The sequence below is a fragment of the Sceloporus occidentalis genome, unplaced genomic scaffold, assembly GCF_023333645.1.
Source record: "Sceloporus occidentalis isolate IW3139 unplaced genomic scaffold, rSceOcc1.0.p SCAF_21, whole genome shotgun sequence".
NCBI classification, from domain to species: domain Eukaryota; kingdom Metazoa; phylum Chordata; class Lepidosauria; order Squamata; family Phrynosomatidae; genus Sceloporus; species Sceloporus occidentalis.
The window spans coordinates 3,385,078-3,407,065 of NW_028317001.1; the positions used below are offsets into that span (position 1 = coordinate 3,385,078).

The window sequence follows — 21,988 nt, forward strand, 5'->3', positions numbered from 1 at the left end:
TGTTACACATCATAGGCGGTTGTTGTGATTGTTGTGTGCCTTCAAGATCGTTTCCAGTTTGTGTGCCTTCAAGCCTAAACACTGGAATGATACAGGGATTCCCCCTCCATTTTGTTGGTGGAGATGTACTCACAGAGAGGGCTTCGAAGAGATGAAAGGAGATATACACCGGCATCACCCACGCCACCAGCTCTATCACTTCTCTGTTGGGAGAATTGAGGGGGAAAAGAAAGAAATATTTGGCCATTATCATCATCATCATCATCATCATCATCATCATCATCATCATCATTGCAAGCTAATGTAGTCAAATCCATAAGCACTCCAGTAAAGTCGCAGGTACACAAGCTTTACAATATATATATATTCATGTAACACAATGGTTTCCAAACTTTGGGCCTTCAGGTGTTTTGGACTTCGACTTACAGTAGCCGCAACCAGCCTTGGCCAACAGTCAGGGATTCTGGGAGTTGAAGTCCAACAACCTGGAGGACCACACTTTGGGAATTCAATGATCGGAGATAAGAACGCACAGACTGGAGATAAGAACAGGATTTCCCCATGCGTCTCTTTTACCCTTCCAAGGGAGGATTAGAGCAATGAGGTGCCTCTTTCCATATCAAGCGTGTGCGGTTTTGGGAAGGACTTCTACATACGCACAAACGCACAATGCTCTGGGCGAGATCCAGATGCTGGAGGTTCTCATACTACCCATTGACACAAAGCAAAGGCCGCACAATGGTTTCAAGCAGGGTTAAAAGCCGGTGGTCAAGGAGGACAGAGCCAAAACTAAGCGTCCCAAAACCATTTTTGACGTTGATGCGAAGTGCTACCAAATGTCCCAGAGGTTAAGTCTGCAGTCCTATTACTCACTCGTCGCTGGTGAATATGTAAGCCAGGATATCTTTTGTGGCCGACAACACGATGCACATCAGGAAGACAAAACACACTGCGGGGATTAAGGGAAGAGACAGAGAGATCAGCAGCAAATTAATGCGGAGATTAAATTGTAATCTCTATTTTTTTTTCAATACAGAGGAGCCAAATGGATTGGCGACTAGATCATTCTGCAACCCTGTCGATGGACCTCCATTCTCCATGGAGTCTCAGGACATCCAGGTCTCTCCTTCAACGCTTTAATGCCGCCTCCCAGGATATGATGCCTGAGACAACCGCTCCGCTTTGCTTAACGGTAGGACCAGCTTTCCAAAATAGCCATCATAAGCTACCTGTACATAAAAGGGAGACCACAGAGGACTTCCTGGCTTCTTCCGCGTTCCCGGCTCCTAAGGCGTTTCCCACCTGGACGCTGACGGCCGCACTGATGCCAAAGGGGACCTGGAAAGCGATGCAAGGCATTAATCCAGATCTAAACTGGGAGGTGCTCCTTTTATCACTGTCTCAGAAGAATTACCTGATCTGATGAAACCCACAGCTCCTCAAATAAAGAGAGGAGGTCTTGCTGGAATAAGATGTCTAATTCTAGCATACATACCTCCTCCAAATCGGAAGAAGGTACTCATTAAAGGAGAAAGCATTCATGCACCCCTGATCCCCTTTCATCATTTGGGGTTCATGGGTAACGGAAGAAATCCTCACCATGTAAACCACAGTGGCTACTTCATAAATGATGGATTGCGCCGACAGTTGAAGGACGCTGAGAAGACCTGGGGGCAAAAAGGCATTTTGGGGTAAAGGCTGCATCCGCACTGCAGAAACAGTCCGGGTTGACACCACTTTAACTGCCGTGGCTCAATGCTATGGAACTCTGGGAACTGTTGCAGCACCAGAGTGGAGCTTCTTGCCAGGAATGGGAGTGGCTTGAAGATTGGTTCCACCCATTGGCAGGAATTGAGAGTGGTTTGAACATTGACCCCACCCATCACCAGGGATGGGAGTGGCTTGAACATTGGCTCCACCCATCACCAGGGATGGGAGTGGCTTGAATGTTGGCTCTACCCATTGGCAGGAATTGGGAGTGGCTTAAACATTGGCTCCACCCATCACCAGGGATGGGAGTGGCTTGAACATTGGTTCCACCCATTGGCTTAGGGATTGGGAGTGGCTGGAACATTGGCTCCACCCATCACTAGAGATGGGCATGGCTTGAACATTGGCTCCACCCATTGGCTTAGGGATTGGGAGTGGCTGGAACATTGGCTCCACCCATCACTAGAGATGGGCGTGGCTTGAACATTGGCTCCACCCATTGGCTTAGGGATTGGGAGTGGCTGGAACATTGGCTCCACCCATCACTAGAGATGGGCGTGGCTTGAACATTGGCTCCACCCATTGGCTTAGGGATTGGGAGTGGCTGGAACATTGGCTCCACCCATCACCAGAGATGGGCATGGCTTGAACATTGGCTCCACCCATTGGCTTAGGGATTGGGAGTGGCTTGAACATTGGCCCCACCCATTGGCAGGAATTGGGAGTGGCTTGAACAATGGCTCCACCCATCACCCATGGCTCCTCCCCTCTCCTCACTGACCAATCAGAAAGCTCCCGATTTCGAAGGTCCACCATTCGATGCAGGTCATGAGCATGCTGGGGACGGCTAAAGCCATGAAGACGTCCCATTCCTGGAGACATTCAAGGGACCAGCCTAATGCAATAATGGCAAGAAATGAAAAGTGCATTAGGAAACACAGCCTGAAACCTGTCCTGATGGAAAATCGAACAGCGAGAGCCCAGACATTTTAATTTATTTGATTGATTGAAGAGACTTATAGCCCAAAATGGGATTCAAGGCGGATCTTGCTGTCTTTTAACCTTCAATCTGGACATTTTAAATTAAGTCTGTGATGCGCAACCACAGAAGAGTTTGGAAAGAAAAGGAAGAAGCGGGAGAATCTGAGCATAAAATAAAATGACCGTCCTACCTCCCCAAGTTTCAACGTGGAGCTTTTTCCATCGGATGTAGAGGAAGAGAGCGATGGCTTGCGAATACTGAGCGATGGTGTTGGCGCAGGCGGACCCCCTAAAATGAGGCGAGGAAACACAAAACTGAGTGAAACCAGTGCAGAAATGGTAAAAAACGGATAAAATTGTAATATATCCCTGATGCTCCTTGGATGAAGAGGAGGATGCATGGACAGCTCTGTTCAAGTATAGAGCCCCTTGGTCCTCCTTTGGCTTACCTAACTCCCATGTCAAGCTGGTAAAGGAAGACGTAGTTTGCAATCAGGTTGACAATGTTCCCAGCGATGCCGCAGAGGACCTCCGGCCAGATGATCCTCTAAAAAGGACATTTTTAAAAGGGTTAATGCCCAAGGAAAGAGGAGCTTGCATGGGCAAAGACAGGCCCATGGGCTACATGCACACATTTCTTGTGGGTCCCAACAATGCTGTAATTAATGCTCCCAAAAAACACCCCTGAAAGCGTTTCAACGTCGTTTGCAGCCACTGAAATAAGCTGAGGACAAAAGCGGGAGGAGGAGGAAGAGAGAAACCGGGACGTTTTCAAAGCAGTAAAGGATTAAATCTGGACGTTTGAAATCTGCAAGGAGGGCTAACAGGACTGGAACGTAACGAAGGTGTTAGTCTTAAAGTCTAATTGGATCTCATTAATTTATTGGGTATCTTTCGCAAGAATTGCACTCTCCGGATGCAACGAGAACCATCCGCTTGCTTTGCTTATGGGCCTGAGACAAAGGAGATACTGACCTGGTTCTGCAAGTACCTCGTCTCTATCTGATAAATAAACGCAGCCTGTGGAAGAAGACATAGTTAATATAATTGGAGAGAAGCAGGAGTATATAGAGGGGAAAATTGGGTGAATTGCAGAATACCAGAACCCCAGGTTACCTGTCCAGAGTCACAAATCTTTCCCATAGACCAACATGGGGGAAAGGCCCCTTTTTAAATTGAATTAATGTACATTTTCCTCCCCTCGCCCACCAGCGTTATCGACTGAGATGGACTGAGATGTGTCCCTAAACACACAACAGGGACAGAGAAAGTTTCGCCATTCCGATGTCGCTGGACTGCAGATCCCATAATCCATTGAATATACTGGCTAGAGCTAATGGGAGTTGCAAACCAACAACGTCTAGAGAGCTGCCATAATTAACAAGTGGGATATAAAGACACCTAAGGAACAAGAAGACCCAGCATAGCATAGTGGCTTTGAGAGTCAGACTGGTGTCAGACCAGAGTTCGAATCCCAGCTGAGCCATGGGTGACTTTGAGTGAGCCACACTATCTCAGCCTCAGAGGAAGGCCATGGCCAACCACCTTTGAACAAACCTTGCCAAGGAAAACCTGGTGATACAACAACAACAACAACAACAATACTTTATTTATATCCTGCCTACTCTGGTTGGGATGGATAGATTTGCCTTTAGGGTCCCCTAAAGAAATAACTTGAAGGCCAACAACAAGAATTAAACCCAAATATGAATCAAATCCAAAGACTTACTGGAAGGGCCGGGATGAAGATCATGACGTAAACTTGAGTAAGCCTGATAAGAGAGAGATTGGGAGAGAAATTAACCTCCAAATTTAGTATTTAGGCCAGAGTGGGAATCGTGTGCCTTCCGGATGTTGAACTACAACTCCCACCAGCCCCAACCAGATACAACCAAGAGTGAGGGAATGCTGGGGACACACAATTTCAATGACATCTCGCACAGTTCTCAACCCAGATTTAGACTTCAGGTGCCACATCTTATTAGGAAACAGATGGTTTTTCCCCACCTGGAGACTTCTGGGTCCTGTCGGATGAGGAGGAGAATTTGCTCGGTGTTGACAAAAACTGCCCAGCAAGGAAAACAGACGAGGAGCAGAATGAGGATGCCCCGTTGCAAGATGATCCCCACACGCTTCATGTTCTTCCCTCCGTATGTCTAGGGCGGGAAAAAAAACCCAAAGGCCCATTTTGAAACACAAACCAGCTGGACATCACTGGAATTCGCACTCGGGACCGATTGGCCATAGTTACTCACCTGGGATATCAGTGTGTCGCAGGCCGAAGACAAGCCGAAACCTACAGAGACACCCGTCACGTTTATAACCTAGAGAAAGAGATGGATAGATGGACGCACAAACCAACATGATAAAATGTCAAGTACCAGCAAGCCACTCTCTCTCAGCCTCAGAGAGAGTAGCTCCTTGTAGGCCATGGTTTCCAGGCCTTTCACCATTTTGGTCACTCTCCTTTGAGAGTTGGCTCAGGCAAAAGCAACCTCCAAACTTGTTAATTCTTCCCCAGTAATAGCTTTTGCCACCTTGATGCCACACTCTGATGTTGCCACATGGAAACATCTAGGAATGGTTGGATGGTTTGCCACACCATGGACACACACCATTCCTATTTTATTGCAGCGCATGGACATCAACTCCTCCAGAGACACGATGGGGAGCCGTCCTTGGATAGCAAGGGATCGTTTTAAATGAAACTCACCGCGATGGCAAGGGTGACGGACGCCAACTCGACTTTGCCAAGGTGTCCGCAGAAGATGGTGCTGACGACGTGGATCATAAACACCAGCAACTGGATGAGCGTCTGTCGGAGGAAGAAAATCTCTTTGAGAGAGTCAGTCTTCAAAACTGTAATTTCAAACTGTGCTGGGAAAAGAATCTACAAACAAGTGCGGATCCCAAAATACAGGAGCAAATGTAACTTAGGGCCTACCAGGTTTCCCACCATGTTGCTGGACTGCAATATATATATATATAGCCCGCCCTCTATAATCTGCTACCTGAGGCATCCTCCTCACTCTGTCTCAATATAGGGCCGGGCCAAGGACTCACCAGCGGCGCTGCCAGAACCAAGATCTTCTTCGCCTCTTCCCAAAAGTTGGATGGAAATAGCCGACACAATTTTCTCCAGCCTTGCGGCGTCTCTGGCTTGACGGCTGTGGGGCCGAGAGAGTGTCCAGCTCCATTCATGCTCACGGTGGTCCCCGGATCCATAGTTGTGGGGGCACTCTATTTTTCTTGCTCTGATTTGCTGAGACCCCCGGATTAATTCCCGAACACTTCCCCCGACCCAAGAGGGCACCTGCGTGACTTGTCGAGGGACGGATGCTTTGCCCGGTCTGGATAATCCTCTCTTCTTGTCTTCACGCTCCTATAATTTTGGCCAAAGGGCGAGGATTAAAGTCTCTCCAGAACCAATAAAGTGCCTCCTCGCTCGGGACGGCCTGGGGTTACGGAGGCCCGGAGGACAGAAATTTGGCTCCAGAGGCCCGGGACTCGGTCCAAGACAACGGTCACGAAAGGCCAAACGACTTCTCAGGTCTCCCTCTTGACACAAACAACGAAAGCCCAGGCCAAATCTATGGGGAGCGGCCCTTTGCAGAGTCAGAGTGCTCCAGGGGTGCATCTACACTGTCGAAATAATGCAGTTTAACGCCACGTTACACATCTCTCAGGTTGAGAACCAGGAGGGCTAGAATTCGCTTTGATTTAGGGTGCATCTAAACTGTCAAACCAATGCAGTTTAACACCGCTTCCCAAAGCTCTCAGCTTGAGAACCATGAAAACTAGACTCCTTCTTTGACTCCCAGTGCATCTGCACTGTCGAAATAATGCAGTTTGATACCACATCCCAGGTTGAGAACCATGAGGACTAGACTGTTTCTTCAACGTAGGGTGCATCTACATTGCGGAAATAACGCAGTTTGGCACCACATGCCAAAGTTTTCAGGTTGAGAATCAGGACTAAAATCTTTCTCCGAATTAGGCCGCATCTACACTGTTGATATAATGCCGTTTGACACCACATACCACATTACCCAGGGCTCCTGCTAAACATTAAAAGTGCATACATATAAAGGATGACTGTCAGTGGTTTACGTAACTTTAAAGTGGCTAAGAAAGACATTTAAATCGTTAAAAATTTCCTATACCTTGAGTCAGTCATTAATCGGAATGGAGACTGTAGTCAAGAGTAAGAATTTAAAAGGCAGCCATGGAGGAAATAGATACGGTCCTCAGGTTGAAAGGCACTGAATTAGGTGCAACAATCAGAATTATCTGTGCCATATCATTTTCCATCTATGGTTGTTGGGTGCCTTCAGGTCTGACTTTTGGGGAGCCCAAGGTGACCCTACCAGGGATTTTCGAACAAGTTTGTCATTGACTTGAGACTGAGAAAGCGTGACTCAACCAAGAGGCATCCGCAGTTTGCTTTTGCCTGAGTCTACAGGGAAGGACAAGGCTTTGTCCCTTTATCTCCTTTTCTTTCTTTGTTGAGTTAACTTAATGCAAAGTCATAATTCAAAATGACTTGCCGCAGTTTGCTTTTGCAAGCTCCTTTTGTGTTTTGAAAAGCGGAGAAAGCTGAGGACTAAGGCGGAGGAGGAGAGAAACCAGGACATTTTAAAAACCGGCCGAAAAAAACGGGACGGCGGAGGAGTAATCGGGATTGTCTCCATCAAATTCGGACAAATTGGGGGATACGTAGTCCTTCTCTGACCGTATTAGCCTTTTCAGATGCTGCGACGCCTTCGGCTTTTTGGGGAGGCAAACACAGGGTTATGTAAGCTGAGCAAACCACAACTGACTCACTCCCTACGAATGCGGTTTCTAACCTGGATCTGTTAATGAATATCCCCTTTTCTGTGACGGAAGGAAGGGCAAAGGTACCCTCTCGACACCTTTCCTCGACCTTTTCTGCGCCACTGGGCATTGCATCAGCGGTTTGAAGCGTCGGACTGTGACTCTGGAGACCAAGGTTCAAATCCCGGCTCAGCCATGGAAAACCCGTGGGCAAGTCACACAATCTCAGCCTCAAACCCTCTCTGATGAAACGGGCCAAGAAAACCCAATGGTAAACTTGCCGTAGGGTTGCCGTAAGTCCGAAATGACTTGAAGCGAAGACATTTTGTTTGCAGGCAGCCATTTTGTATATAATAACGCATACCAGAGTGGTTTTTATGGAACAGTTTTGTCCGTGAGCCACCTTGGGACCCTTAATTTTAACTTTGGCCGACTTGGGTGCGAAAGCAAAGAGAAAGCAATGGAGCGCAGTGGTGATTTCCAACGCCATGATGTACATGACAAGCCCTTTCTTTCTATTGTAACCTGCCTCGAAATAAATACAATAAATGGTCTTTTATAGCCTCAAGGCTGCCTTGGTTCCTCTTTGAGGCGCTACAAGTTGTTTTTGCTCAAAGGCGGAGGTTCGGCCGTGAGGCTTAGGCCAGAATCAATAATGGAGTGATATCTTCAAATATGTCTTTTGGAAGAAGGCCGACCCTTTCCCTCTCTTTTTGCTTTGACATAAACAGACAAAATCCATTGTGCGATGAGCCACACAAAGCCTGCTTTGTCAAAGGCCGAGGAAACCTCTGCACTGGATAAGTTTCGACAACACTTTTGCTGCCCCGGCCACAGCAAACTACACATCCCAGGATCCCAGGGCAGCCAAAGCGGTCTTAAACTGCATGATGTCTGCAGCCTCTGAAACACTGTGGCTTCCTATTTTGACTTTGCAAAGGAGCAGCAGCCCACTGAGTTCAACTGTGCCAGATGTGTCTTGCATCTGCATCCACACTGCGGCATTAATGCACTTTGACACCGCTTTAACAACCATTGTTGCTGCTGTGTGCCTCCAGTTCGACTTAGGGCAACCCTAAAGGGTCTTCTTGGCACAGAAGAAGTTTGCCATTGCCTCCCTCTGAGGCTGAGAGAGTGTGACTCAAACAAAGGCCAGGGATTATTATTATTATTAGTTGTTGTTGTTGTCTGTGGCTCCAGGTCCAGGCTAAGGCTCTCCCCCAAACTACACATTCCAGGACTCCATAGGCTGCAGCCATGGCTCAAAACTGCATCAGTTCTGCAGTGCAGATGCAGCCTGGACTAAGAAGTAGGCAGAAAAGAATCCAGTTTGAGCCCTAGGGAATCCTGGGAACTGTAGTTCTGGGAGGCATTGAGCCTTCCCTGTCTCACACACAGAGAGAGAGAGAGAGAGAGAGAGAGAGAAAGATCTAGTCTGGGGCCACCAGAGACTACAAATCCCAGCATTCCCTAGCATTGAAAGGCTCAAAGGAGTGTAGTTTGGACCTCACTTCAAAAGAGGAGGAGGAGGAGGAGGAGGAGGGAACCCCCCTCGCCCCGCCCCTCCTGCGTCACAGCCCGCCCCGCCCAATGGGGCAGGGGATTCCCTTTGGGGCCACGCCCCCTGAGTGCCTGGCTGCTCCCCACGTGGCCGCAGAGAGAGAGCAGCAGCAGGACTTTGATAGAGGAAGGCTGGGTCCCTGATGGAGGTCCCTCTTGGAGCCCGAAGAAGAAGGCAGAGGAGGCGAGGGAGAAGGAGGAGAGCAGGAGGAGGACCATGCTGAGGATGGGGGAGCCTCCAAGGGACCAGGAGCAGGAGCAGGAGGAGGCCCTGCCTCTTCCTTCCTGCTGGGCTCTGGCCTGGAGGAGGCTTAGGCGATGCCTCCCCGTCGGGGCCTGGCAAGAAGCCCAGGAGATGGTCAAGATAGGCGGCCCAGTGGTAAGCAAGGCCAGCCAGGCAAGCAGGGGGGCTGGGAGTCTGGCTAAGGACCACCATCGGCCATTGATTATTGGTGATCAGTTGGGGTGGGCCTCCCAGTCTTTTGGGAGACCTTATGCCAGGGTCAGTCATTGACCAGTCATTGGGGATCAATTGGGGTGGGCCTTCCAGTCTTGTGGGAGACCCTATGCTAGGGTCAGTCATTGACCAGTCATTGGTGATCAATTGGGGTGGGCCTTCCAGTCTTGTGGGAGACCCTATGCTAGGGTCAGTCATTGACCAGTCATTGGTGATCAATTGGGGTGGGCCTTCCAGTCTTGTGGGAGACCCTATGCTAGGGTCAGTCATTGACCAGTCATTGGTGATCAATTGGGGTGGACCTTCCAGTGTGGGAGACCCTATGCTAGGGCCAGTCATTGACCAGTCATTGGTGATCAATTGGGATGGGCCTTCCAGTGTGGGAGACCCTATGCTAGGGTCACTCATTGACCAGTCATTGGTGATCAATTGGGGTGGACCTTCCATTGTGGGAGACCCTATGCTAGGGTCAGTCATTGACCAGTCATTGGTGATCAATTGGGGTGGGCCTCCCAGTCTTGTGGGAGACCCTATGCCAGGGCCAGTCATTGACCAGTCATTGGTGATCAATTGGGGTGGGCCTCCCAGTCTTGTGGGAGACCCTATGCTAGGGTCAGTCATTGACCAGTCATTGGTGATCAATTGGGGTGGGCCTCCCAGTCTTGTGGGAGACCCTATGCCAGGGCCAGTCATTGACCAGTCATTGGTGATCAATTGGGGTGGGTCTCCCAGTCTTGTGGGAGACCCTATGCTAGGGTCAGTCATTGACCAGTCATTGGTGATCAATTGGGGTGGGCCTCCCAGCCTTGTGGGAGACCCTATGCTAGGGTCAGTCATTGACCAGTCATTGGTGATCAATTGGGGTGGGCCTCCCAGTCTTGTGGGAGACCCTATGCTAGGGTCAGTCATTGACCAGTCATTGGTGATCAATTGGGGTGGGCCTCTTAGTCTTTTGGGAGACCCTATGCTAAGGTCCGTCATTGATCAGTCATTGGTTATCAATTGGGGTGGGCCTTCCAGTCTTGTGGGAGACCCTATGCTAGGGTCAGTCATTGACCAGTCATTGGTGATCAATTGGGGTGGGCCTCCCAGTCTTTTGGGAGACCCTATGCTAGGGTCAGTCATTGACCAGTCATTGGTGATCAATTGGGGTGGGCCTCTTAGTCTTTTGGGAGACCCTATGCTAAGGTCCGTCATTGATCAGTCATTGGTTATCAATTGGGGTGGGCCTTCCAGTCTTGTGAGAGATCCCATGCTAGGGTTTCTTTGGAAAGTGTTGCTTCAGGAAGGGGCATGTTCTTGTTTGCCAGGGCTGGCCTGTGAGGCTGAGAGAGTGTGACTGAGCCAGAGTCACCCAGTGGGTCTCCATGGCCAAGCAAGGGATCGAACCATGGTTGTGCGTTGTCGTAGTCGTTCCCAATTGATGATGACCTTATCCTGGGGGTTTTCTTGCCCAGACTGGTTTAGAGGAGGTTGGCCATGGCCTCCCTCTGAGGCTGAGAAAGTCTGACTTGCCTAAGGTCCCCCAGTGAGTTTCCATGGCTGAGCCGGGATTCGAACCCTGGTCTCGTCACACTCTCTCAGCCTCAGGGGAAGGCAATGGCAAGCCTCCTCCGAACCAATCTTGTCAAGAAAACCCCTGGATAAGGTCATAAATTGGGAACAACGTGAAGGCGCACAACCACAACTCCAGACTCATCATCAGGTGCTCAAACCTATGCGCCAGGCTGTCTGTCTTTATTATTAATTAGTTATTATTAACTACTTTCGTTAATTTGTCTTTGTTGTTGTTTGGCCTGGTTTCGCCAGGAGTTTTAGGCCCAGGAGGGTTAAAGAATGAACTACTCTCCCAGGCTAGAAAAGTTCCCTCTTTTTTGGACAACAACTCCAAAAATCCCCCCTAATATATATATATATCTATATCCCTAAAAAGATCCCATTTTGCCTCCTGGTCCCTGTCCAAATCTTCCAAATGAAACCATGCGCTTGAATTGGGTCTAATGGCTTCTTCCTCCCCGTTCTATGGGTTCCAGCTTAGTCCTCCAACCTTTGAAGCTATTTTCTGGGCCTTTCCCCCCCATCCATTTCACGCTGTCCTCTACGATTCCCTCTATCTTATCCTTCTCCAGGGCCAGGTTTCAAAGTCTGAGCATATTTGAGCCCAAAGATCACATCCTGAGCCCTTTTATGGCTGAGTACACAGCCTTGAATTCCGCATACGGCTCGCTTTCCCCTCCAAAAGCTGGGCTTCTTGGTTTCTGCATGCAAATTTACGAAAGGGTCCAAAATGTTCTTTTCCGTGGCGCTAATAAAAACGATTCTCTGCAAAGAAAGACCCCAATTCCAAACCTCACCACATTCTTAATAATAATAATAATAATAATAATAGTGATGATCATATCTACCAGAATCCCATACAGGTTGCGTCTCCTGTCTCCGAAACGCTTGGGACCCGAAGGATTTGGGATTTCCCCAGAGGCTGGACTATTTGCATATATAATGCGATATCCTGGAAATGGGAGTCTGAACATGAAATTCCTTGATGTGCCGTATGCACCTTGCCTGAAGGTCGTTTTTTTAACGCAACGTTATTAGCACATTTTGGGGCGCGAAGCGAGGTTTGCGCACGTGGAGTCAGCCGAAAGGAAAGGTGTCGCCGTCTCCACTGCCCATGACAATTTTGGAGGTTTTCTGGCAAAGGGAAACTCAGCCTCCTTCCTCATTTCTTTCTTTCATTCTCCTCATTCTTTCATCCTTCCCATCCTTTCTTGCTCTTCTTTCCTCCTTCCCTAAGTAACTTTTCTAAGTAACTAAGTTCCCTAGGTTTACTTGAGTAATTAAAGTGTACATCCCCAGGGCTTTTTGCATGCAAAGCGGATGCCACATCCACTGAATGTACAGCAGTATCCCTCAACGCCAGCCGTCTTGAACGCTGGGATAGTACTACCTGGGCTGCATCCACATTGCAGAAATAATCCAATTTGACGCCGCTTTAACTGCCATGGCTCCATGCAAGGGAATCCTGGGATCTGCAGTTCGTTGTGGGCCCCAGAGCTCTCCGAAGAGGAGGCCAAACCTCCCACGAAACTGCAAGTCCCCAGTTTTGCATAAAGCGGTGTCAAAGTGCATTCGTTCTGCAGCATTCAGGCTCTCGTTTCTGCCGTATGGCCGCCTTGCCAGCCCCAAAAATGAGGGTCCAGAGTGTTGTTTCGGTCAGCTGAACTGGGTTGTGTGCTTTTGTTCATTGTCCTTCCTAGGAGCATCTGACGGCAACCTCTTTGGCCTAAAGACGTTCCATCCGTCGGGAGATAATACCTTTTAAAACACTCCAGGGCTGCTCCGGATAGGAATCACAAGACCCTGCCTTGTGCGTTCATGTTTTGTAGCCCGAGGTTGAAGGAGAGGCCGATGGAGCATGTGGAGGCAGAAGGCCCTGGGTTCGAGCCAGGTTGCCTTATTTTTTAAGATATCAAATGCTGGAGCAGAGGAGAAAACAGCCGCAGCAGGAGAGCTCAGCTAGGCAGAGGAAGGCAACCCAGGAGACTGAACCAGTGATCCAAAGCTTGGAAAGATCTGATCTGCTGCATATCATAACGTCCATCATGCCCAGACAGTGTGGATACTGGGGTTTCTGGTCCTTTTTGAAGCTCAGCAGGGAGGCGATGTGGGATAAGGTGGTGTCAAAGTGCTCGAACGGGACTCAAAAGATCCAATAACAAAAGGCGTCAATGCTGTGATGCGGCCGCCGAAAAAGACAACGCGATTCTAGGCTGCATTGATGGGAGTATAGCATCTAGAGCGAGGAAAGGAATAGTGCCACTCTATTCTGCTTTGGCCAAATTGACTCCGGTTCTATAAAAACTCATGCTGCCAACTTTTTTCTTTCGGTGAGTCTCAAAGGTGCTACAAAATCTCTCCACATACTGATTCTACAGACTGACATGGCTATATCTTTGAATCCTGAAAAGGTAGAAGGATAGAGAGGAATGCTCTTTGAAAGATCTTAAGGCTCAGGCAGGCTCATATAAGGAGATATATAGCCTGGGCTCATATGGATCCGAGTCCTTTAAATTCCCCCTTGCCTTCACATGAGCGTATAATAAAACGATTATCTGTATTTTATTCCTCTGCTTCCCAACCCCAATGCTTTGTACGGTGAAAGTTCATAGCTCTAGGGCAGATTATTCACATTGCCACGGAAGAGGAGTTGCAAAAGCCGCCCTTGCCTGCGCCTGTTTGAGCTTGCCTTGGATTTTGTACCCCGAGTACAGAGAAAACACCGGTTTCGTCTCCAGCAACCAAGAGCCAAGTCAAATTGATCCAGACCCAAAAGACCCAGGAGATGTTTTCCATGGAAGACCGCAAGCGGAGAACGGAACAGTCAAGCGCACATCCGCGCCCTTTGCGTTGAAAACAAAAAAGCCCCCGCATGGGGAAAGATAGCTTTTGTTGGCTGGGTATCTATGACGCGGTGCTAGGTTGGCAGAGTTGGTGCTCTTCTCTACGTTTGGATGCTTAGAGAACCCAAAGGCAAAGCAATGGAAAGTTGCTTTCTTTCTGGACTACAGTTCCGCAGAACTCTCCAATGGGAGTTGTAGTCCCAAAACGCCATTTTTCCAGGGGTTTGCTGGAATGACAACCGTGTAAGAAGCCAAAGCTTATACATACGGAAGTACAAACACATATCAGCTGCGGAAATGATGCAGTTTGAACCCCCTTTTAACTGCCACGTCTCCATGCTATGACAGGATTTGTCCTTTGGGGATCTCACAAGACTACAGATCCCCAGAATGCCATCGCATTGAGCCATGGCGTTAAAAGTGGTGCCAAACGGAATCATTTCTGCAGTGCAGATGTAACCATTGAGGACCAAAAAAAAAAAGATGGGGCGCAGAGGGGTGTAAACCCCCCAAACAGCTTAGTAGTAGAATTCAGACCTCTTGTTTTGTTTCTAAAGCAAGGCTGTAAGTGCTCATGATGGCATCTCTCTTTTTGTGTTCTCCTCCTCTGTAGTTTGTGGCGCAGCTTTTGGGGTTCCTGATCAGCGTGGTCAGCTCTGTCTTCTGCGGGCATCTGGGCAAAGCCGAGTTGGACGCGGTCACTCTTGCCGTGTCGGTACGTAAGGAACCTACCCATGAGAAAACTATCTGTAGAACAGGTGGAAATCATTGGTCCCACCAGCCTGGCACTGTCTGCTTGGACTGGCATCAGATTTCTGGCCACAGAGGAAAGTGTCTCACCTACCAGCTCCTTTTAAAGGATATTTTGGGTAGTTCCCCCCTAAAAAACTCATGCAAAACCTTCAGGCTATGTTTATAAGGTGTATACGAAACAGAAATGAACTTGACATTTAGACTCAGGTCCTGTCTCCAAGGTATCCCATTATGAATGGGTAAATATTCCGAAATCCAAAACCTTTCTGGTCCCAAGCATTTCGGATAAGAGAGGCCCAAGCTGTACCTCTCCCCAAACTACAAATCCCAGGGTTCCCAAAGACGGAGTCTGGACAACTAGGTAGTGCAGACACACACTTGGTCTTCTTTGAGACCATCGATGACTTTCTCTGGTTGCTTCTGTCCTTTCAGGTTGTCAACGTCATTGGCATTTCGATCGGCACTGGATTGGCGTCAGTGTGCGACACTCTCATGTCCCAGGTAACTAGTGGCTAAACTCCAGCTTGCTTTTTAGTGCCATTAAAAGCCCATCGCGGTCAGTTCCTAGAAACCTGATGGATTGGGGAGGTTCAGTCCTTCAGATATTACTATCTGTCTCTCATTGGCATTGATGGGAAGTTTTTAACCCAGTGATATTTGTCGTCTCCAATAAATCGGAGCCAAACCTGGCCGGTCTTTGTGCTTGCGTTGTATTGTAGTTGTTGTCGCCGCTGCTGTGAAAATCTGCTTTTTTGTTCCATCCAGACGTACGGCAGCAAGAACGTGAAACGGGTCGGGACCATTTTGCAACGGGGGATCCTCATTCTCCTGCTGTTCTGCTTCCCTTGCTGGGCCATATTCCTCAACGCCAAACGGATTTTGCTCCTCTGCGGACAGGACCCGGAGGTCTCCAGGTTTGTCCTTGCACAGTTTGGTGACACTTTCTTTGTGGGTCTCATTTTCCAAGACACACACACACACACACACACACATATATATATATATCATGGACAGTAACAGAAAATCCTATGCTTTCCTGAAACATGCACCGACTTTTCTCGTTCTATCTTCTCCGTTCCTGTTAAAGAATTACATTTCCATTCTCCGTCTCTTGCAGGTTAACCCAAGTTTACGTGATGATCTTTATTCCCGCTCTCCCAGTAAGTTCTCTCTCTTGTTCTTAATGCAAATGCCATTAAACAACCTGCAGAATTTAAACCATCAACCGTGGTAGTAGGGGATGATGGGAGTTGTAGTCTCACAAATCTGGGGGCCACAGTTACCCCATTGGGACCCTAAAATGAGCTTTATGGAGCAGCTCACAGTTATGGGGATGCTAGGAACGTCACTCAGTACGGTTTGCCGTTTTATTCCTAGGCAGCGTTCCTCTACCAGCTACAGACCCGATATTTGCAGAGCCAGGTATGGTCTCCGTTTGCTTTTTTATATATAAGGGTTTACACTGATGTAGGAGTTCTGCATCCGCACTGCAAAATTAATCCAGTTTAGCAGCACTTCAGCTGCCATGGCTCAGTATTGTAGACTTCTGAGAACTGTAGTTTCGTGGGCTATTTCGCCTTCTCCACCGGAGAGCTCTGGTGCCACAGTGAAACTACAATTTCCAGAGTCCGACAGCACTGCTATGGATGAGCCTGGGTTCCAATCCTGACTTGGAGACATTGGGTATCTCCTATGAAGTTTGGATTAAAACCCAGAACAGATTCACATCCGCCAACGGAAACGAATGAATCCGTTGACTGATGTCTCCCCGTTTCTTCACCCAAATTCTAGGCGATCCTTCTGCCGCAGGTGATCACAGGCGTGGTGGCCAACGTCTTGAACGTGGTCATGAATGCCGTCTTCCTTTACGCCTTCCAGCTTGGCGTGGTGTAAGTCTTCCTTTGGCGCGTTTCTATGCCCGCTTAGCCAAATACCCGGGCCTTGGGTTCTCCCCTAACTTGAACTCTTTCTTCCTCTCCCAGGGGCTCGGCGTGGGCCAACACACTCTCCCAGAATTTGCAAGCCCTCCTCCTCTTCCTTTACGTCTGGTGGAAGAAGATACACAAGGAGACTTGGGGAGGTAGCCGGAATTCTTTTTTGGAACTGGTTTGGGAAGACAGCTTCCAAGGAGAGGGAGATGTAGTGACCCTTCCCATTGCAAAGTACAGGTCTGCCTCAGTGCATGAAACGTTTACTGGGCATGACTGCTTTAACAAGAATGTTAGTACGATTGGCTTTCCATATCCACGGTTTCTTCACCCATGGATTCAACCATCCATGGCTTGAAAATATTAATATATATACAGTATATATATATTCCAAAAAGCAAACCTTGATTTTGCCCTTTTTATTCAAAGGACTCCCCATTTTACTCTGCCATGGTATTGAAACCCATGGAGCATCCATGGATTTGGGTGATTTGGCAACGTCTTTAAGCCGTCTCTGCCAAAGGTGCCTCTCCGAACTACAAATCCCAACGTATGGATGAAGCCGGGGCAGTTAAAGTGGTGTTGAACTGCATTATTTTGGCAGTGTAGATGCCTCTCCCCAGACTTTCAACAGTGAGCAGGTCTGATGGGAAAGATGGGGAGAAAGCCACCATTTTGTATTTTAAATATAACTTATTTTAATATATGGACATCTTGTTGGTCCTTTTTATCCATGTGCGTTTTAACCGATGTTTCTTTAATGGACGTCTGTCTGTTAATTGTGGTTGTTTCCCTCCTTAATCTGTACATAAATATTTATTATTATTATTATTATTATTAATAATATTCTTTCTTGCAGGCTGGACATGGGACTGTTTGCAAGACTGGGGCTCTTTCATGCGCCTGGCTCTCCCCAGCATGCTGATGATGTGCATTGAATGGTGGACCTTTGAGGTTGGGAGCTTCCTGTCAGGTGACACCTTCAAAGATATAATAATAATAATAATAATAATAATAATAATAATAATAATAATAGTTTGCCCTTGCCATCCCGTGTGGCTGAGAGAGTGCGATTTGCACAAGGTCACCCAGTCACTCAGTGGGTTTCTATGGCTAAGTGGGAATTTGAACCCTGGTCTCCAGAGTCGTCATCCAGCGTTCAAACCACTACATCAGTCTCCTAAAGTTGTATTCTTTAAAATGTTTGCGTTCAATGTGCATTCTGCTTTCCAATCCTAACCACGTCATGCTATTTTGTTTTCCCACGCAGGTATGATCAGTGTGGTGGAACTGGGCGCACAGTCGATCATCTATGAACTAGCCACCATTGCGTATCTGGCAAGTACCTGCGACACAGGCCTGGCTTTTGGGTTTTACTCTTCTTGACTGACACTCCTAGAATCCTGCAACTGGTGGGCGGGGGGGATTCTGGGAGCTGTAGTCCCAAAAGGTCTTCTTTCGAAGCTTATGGTAGTGATCATTTGATTTTAGAGTATTTTTTGCCTCCCTTGTCACTTCCATCATGTCTCTCTCTTTCCCCGCAGCTGCCACAAGGCATGAGCGTCGCGTGCAGCGTCCGTGTTGGCAACGCTTTGGGAGCGGGCGACGCGGAGCAAGCCAAGAGGTCATGCATCACAGGGCTCCTCTGCACCGGTGTGTATATCTGTTTATGGTCTTGCTGGTTGAGCCTTAAATGGGTAGCGTTACAGAAGCGGCGGCTGAGATATACTGTACATAGGGGACTCATCATGTTGAGCCATCATGCTTGGACAGAGGTATAGAAAGGTCAGGGTGACCAGATGCCCTCCTTTCCAGGGCCATGTCCTACATTTCAGCCTTCTGGGACCTTTTCTGCTCCGGAGCCATGGCAAAGTTAAGGTCCTAGTCCTCACGGTTCTGACCTTTCTGTGGTTTTCTCTGTTTGTTTTCTGCCCCAGGCGTCTTCGCCGTGGTCTTTTCTGCCCTCCTGGCTGCTGTGCGCAACGTGGTGGCTTACATTTTCACCAGCGACAGGTGCGTAGCCTTCATCTCGCCTTTCCTTTCAGAAAGCTGCTTCGTTTCGGAAGCGGCGGTTCTTGGACTTGGTTCTGCTTTCTATAGAGCTCAATTCATTGGTCCCCAAGGCTTAGTGGACTCAATCAATTTAGTTTAAAAGACTAAAGGGAAGTGTGGAAAGGTTGGCTCAATCTTGTGGGAACTACAGCACCCATAATCCCCCCTAGCTATGCTGGCTCATTGCTAATGAAATTGTTTCCCCAACCATCCCTGCTCCCATTTGACTGTTAGTTTCCTTCCTCAACAGAGAGATTGTTGCCTTGGTCTCCAAAGTCATGATGATTTTTGCACCTTTCCATCTGTTTGACGCCATTGCGGTAAGTCCCAAGAAGGCACAAAAGCTGGATGTGGGTCGATGGACACCTTGGTGTCCTCCATAATCCCACAGCAGTCTGGAACAAGGAGCCATAAAGCTGGAAGGCATCCTCAAAGGCCATCCAATCCAACCTCATTCTGCCATGCAGGAACTCCCAAACAAAGCACTCCTGACTCATGACCATCCATTCCAGCCTCTGTTTAATAACCCTCCAAAGAAGGAGACTCCGCCACTTTCCAGTTTAAATAAGAGTTAAAGTACAGTACTTACATTGACCCATGGAGAAGTTGGTTTTGGGGTCAGTTTTTAGACTGACATTTATAGACTTATACATGAGTATATATATATATATATAGCAAACCCTCCTTTCCCCCCATTTCTCCCCCATCTTAGGCCACCTGCGGAGGGGTGCTGAGAGGCGCCGGCAAGCAGAAGATCGGTGCCATTTCCAACGCCATTGGCTACTACGCGGTCGGCTTGCCCATTGGGATCACGCTCATGTTTGCGTACCACCTCGGCGTGATGGGTGAGTACGGCAACAGTCCAAATAATATGTACGAATCTGCTGGAATTTGGAGCGGAGAAAGGCAGGTGATTACATTAATATTTTCGAAGACGTAAGCTGTGTCAGGGTGCGTCTACGCTGTGGAAACGATGCGCTTTGGCACCGCTTCAAGTGCCGCGGAGAATCCTGGGATGTGGAGATTTGCCCGTTCTTTTAGCCTCCTCTTTATGGTGCCTCCATAAAACCCTACAGACCCCAAAATCCTGTCGGAGGGAGCAAGGGTCCTTGAAGTGGGGTCAAACCTGCATTGTTTCTACAGTGAAGATGCGCCTTCTGTCTCCAGCAGCATAAAAAGAAGGTGCATGGGGAATATAATAATAATAACATGGCAGCACTTAATGAGAGCCACTGTGACATAGCTTGACTACGATTCTACAGACTAAGGTTCGAAACCATTGAGCCATATAAACGCATTGGGTGACCTGGGACAAGTCATGCGCTCTCTGCCTCAGAGGATGGCAATGGCAAACCCACTTTGGAGACACCTGCCATGAAAACCCTGCAGTGGGTTTCCTATAAGTTGGCAATGACTTGAAGGCACATAACAAGACTAACTGGTGTTTATTTTCCGCATGAGCTTTTGTGCATATTGATCTACGTCTGTAGATGCACTTCAGTGCGCTACATTTCCTTTTCCCTCCCCTTTCCTTCCTCCTTAAATGAGTGGACATCTATCCCAAATAATGTAATTTCATTATTCTTATTGCTTTGGCTTCCCTGCCAGGCCTGTGGACCGGGTTGATCGTGTGCATCTCCTTGCAAGCTGGCTCTTTCTTGGTTGTTGTTCTGCGGACAGACTGGAAGAAAGCAGCGGAAGAGGTGAGCCTTTTCTTCTTTTAACTGAATCTAGCACCAAAAGGAACTGGAACCATAGACCAGCGATAGAGCAACAGGTCCCAGTTTTCGGCACCATGATGACTTGAAACTTAACTTCCTCTCGCTTAGAAGAAAAGCACCTGCGTTGCGTGCCCAAAGGTCTCAGGTCTCAGGTCTCAGGCACCGCAGAAATAGTCCAGTTTGACGCCAATGTGACTGCCAGGAGTCCTGGGAAATGTGGTTTGCGGTGGCGCCAGAGATCTCTGACAGAGAAGGTGCAACGTCTCACAAAACTCCAGGCAGTTAAACTGGTGTCAGTCTGGATTATTTCTGTGGTGTGGATGTCGCCTTCGAGTCGAGGAGTAGGACCTTAATTTGAGTAACTCACCGAAAAGAGCACCTGCTTTGCAAATAACAACGTTCTCAGGTTGAGAACCAGGAGGACTAGAGTCCTTCTTTGACTGAAGATGCGTCCGCACTGTTGAAATAATGCGCCACTTTAAGTGCTGGGGTGCGCAGTTTCACAAGGTCTTTTAGCCTTCTCTGCTCGAGATTGTGGATGCCTCACAAAACTAACAATCCTAGGTTACTGTAGCATGGAGCCATGGCATGTTAAAGTGGGGTTAAAATTGCATTATTTCCACCACGTCGATGCACTCGTAGTTGAAAGGATGAGTGAATTTGTTTTGGCAAGGGCACCGCTGAAAATGTGCGCTCTTTTCCGCTCTGAGATTCATTTTCCTTGCCTTCCTCCTCTCTTTTCCCTTAGGCTCAGATCCGAGCCGGGCTGCAAACTGGGCGAAGAAAAGACGGTGCGGACGAAGTGGCGGCTGATAAACCAGTGCCTTTAGGTAATAATAATAATTACCATAGAGATTTGGGATCATAGCGTGGTCAGATTTGGCCCCATGATGGCTATGTTTTCTACCTCGCAGCCTACCTTGCGACGGAAACCGGCGTTTCCAATGGCGTCGCGTTCATCAGTTTGGGTCAAGAAAGCAGCGCTCGTCCTGAACATCAGCTCCTTCCACCTGAAGACCCTCCGGATGTGGTCATTTCTCCTCGGACAGACGCCTTGACCGGGAAGGAGCTTGTGGCGCGACGGGGGCTCGCCTTGGCGTTGGCGGTCTCCGTTTTAATCTTCGGCATCCTCCTCCGTCTCCTGTTGAACAAAAGATAGGTGCACAAGGTGCCAAACTGATGGAGAAAGAAATTGGGTCCCAGGTTTTTCTTTAGCGGCAATTCACCGGTGCCAAGTTCATGGTTGCCTTCGCCTCATCTGTAAGGAAATCCGCCGTCGCCAATAACTTTTAAAACCAGGCTGCTGCGCTTTGACGCCCGGCTGAATCCCCTGTGCGTCGAAAGCCAGCTTTGTATAAAGCACAGAGCTTGTTCCTTTGCTGTTTTTCAAAATGGTGTCTGCGGGTTCCTCTCGATTCCCCCCCCCCTCTTTTTTTGGCTATACTGTTTTGTAATTCTATATTTTACTATGAGGGTTGAAGGTTTTTGCAAATAAAAGGTTTTCCAACTGGTTTGACTGGTTGATGGCAGGGTCTGATGGTCTCTATGATCTCTGGAGACCAGGGTTCGATTGCCAGTTTGGCCATGAAACCCACTGGGTGACTCTGGGCA

The 21,988-nt window shown here is 48.3% G+C and overlaps 2 protein-coding genes across 6 annotated transcripts in view; one reads left to right on the forward strand and one right to left on the reverse strand.

Moving 5' to 3' along the window:
* Positions 1–5,916, reverse strand: part of LOC149301438 (multidrug and toxin extrusion protein 2-like) — a 9,890-nt gene extending 3,974 nt beyond the window's left edge. The window contains exons 1-13 of the mRNA XM_089484289.1: positions 5,755–5,916; positions 5,405–5,506; positions 4,947–5,015; positions 4,699–4,847; positions 4,421–4,463; positions 3,667–3,711; positions 3,141–3,238; positions 2,883–2,980; positions 2,492–2,605; positions 1,600–1,667; positions 1,230–1,338; positions 874–949; positions 134–203 (exon numbers count right to left, since the gene is read on the reverse strand). Of these exons, the coding sequence (XP_089340415.1) occupies positions 134–203; positions 874–949; positions 1,230–1,338; positions 1,600–1,667; positions 2,492–2,605; positions 2,883–2,980; positions 3,141–3,238; positions 3,667–3,711; positions 4,421–4,463; positions 4,699–4,847; positions 4,947–5,015; positions 5,405–5,506; positions 5,755–5,916 (1,203 nt within the window). The remainder of the gene's footprint in view (positions 1–133; positions 204–873; positions 950–1,229; positions 1,339–1,599; positions 1,668–2,491; positions 2,606–2,882; positions 2,981–3,140; positions 3,239–3,666; positions 3,712–4,420; positions 4,464–4,698; positions 4,848–4,946; positions 5,016–5,404; positions 5,507–5,754) is intronic.
* Positions 1–21,899, forward strand: part of LOC149301439 (multidrug and toxin extrusion protein 2-like) — a 23,922-nt gene extending 2,023 nt beyond the window's left edge. The window contains exons 1-17 of one of the 5 annotated variants that reach the window (XM_089484389.1): positions 332–339; positions 14,537–14,638; positions 15,109–15,177; positions 15,442–15,590; positions 15,794–15,836; positions 16,054–16,098; positions 16,468–16,565; positions 16,659–16,756; positions 17,464–17,577; positions 17,875–17,942; positions 18,149–18,257; positions 18,542–18,617; positions 18,907–18,976; positions 19,369–19,501; positions 20,265–20,359; positions 21,126–21,207; positions 21,292–21,899. In XM_089484389.1, coding sequence (XP_089340515.1) covers positions 15,169–15,177; positions 15,442–15,590; positions 15,794–15,836; positions 16,054–16,098; positions 16,468–16,565; positions 16,659–16,756; positions 17,464–17,577; positions 17,875–17,942; positions 18,149–18,257; positions 18,542–18,617; positions 18,907–18,976; positions 19,369–19,501; positions 20,265–20,359; positions 21,126–21,207; positions 21,292–21,536 — 1,434 coding nt within the window. In that variant the 5' untranslated portion in view covers positions 332–339; positions 14,537–14,638; positions 15,109–15,168 and the 3' untranslated portion in view covers positions 21,537–21,899. Of the gene's footprint in view, positions 1–331; positions 340–9,062; positions 9,446–14,536; positions 14,639–15,108; positions 15,178–15,441; positions 15,591–15,793; positions 15,837–16,053; positions 16,099–16,467; positions 16,566–16,658; positions 16,757–17,463; positions 17,578–17,874; positions 17,943–18,148; positions 18,258–18,541; positions 18,618–18,906; positions 18,977–19,368; positions 19,502–20,264; positions 20,360–21,125; positions 21,208–21,291 lie in introns of those variants that run through there. The other 4 variants (XM_089484390.1, XM_089484388.1, XM_089484386.1 and 1 more) reach the window with 4 other exon arrangements.
* Positions 21,900–21,988: the final 89 nt, after the last annotated feature.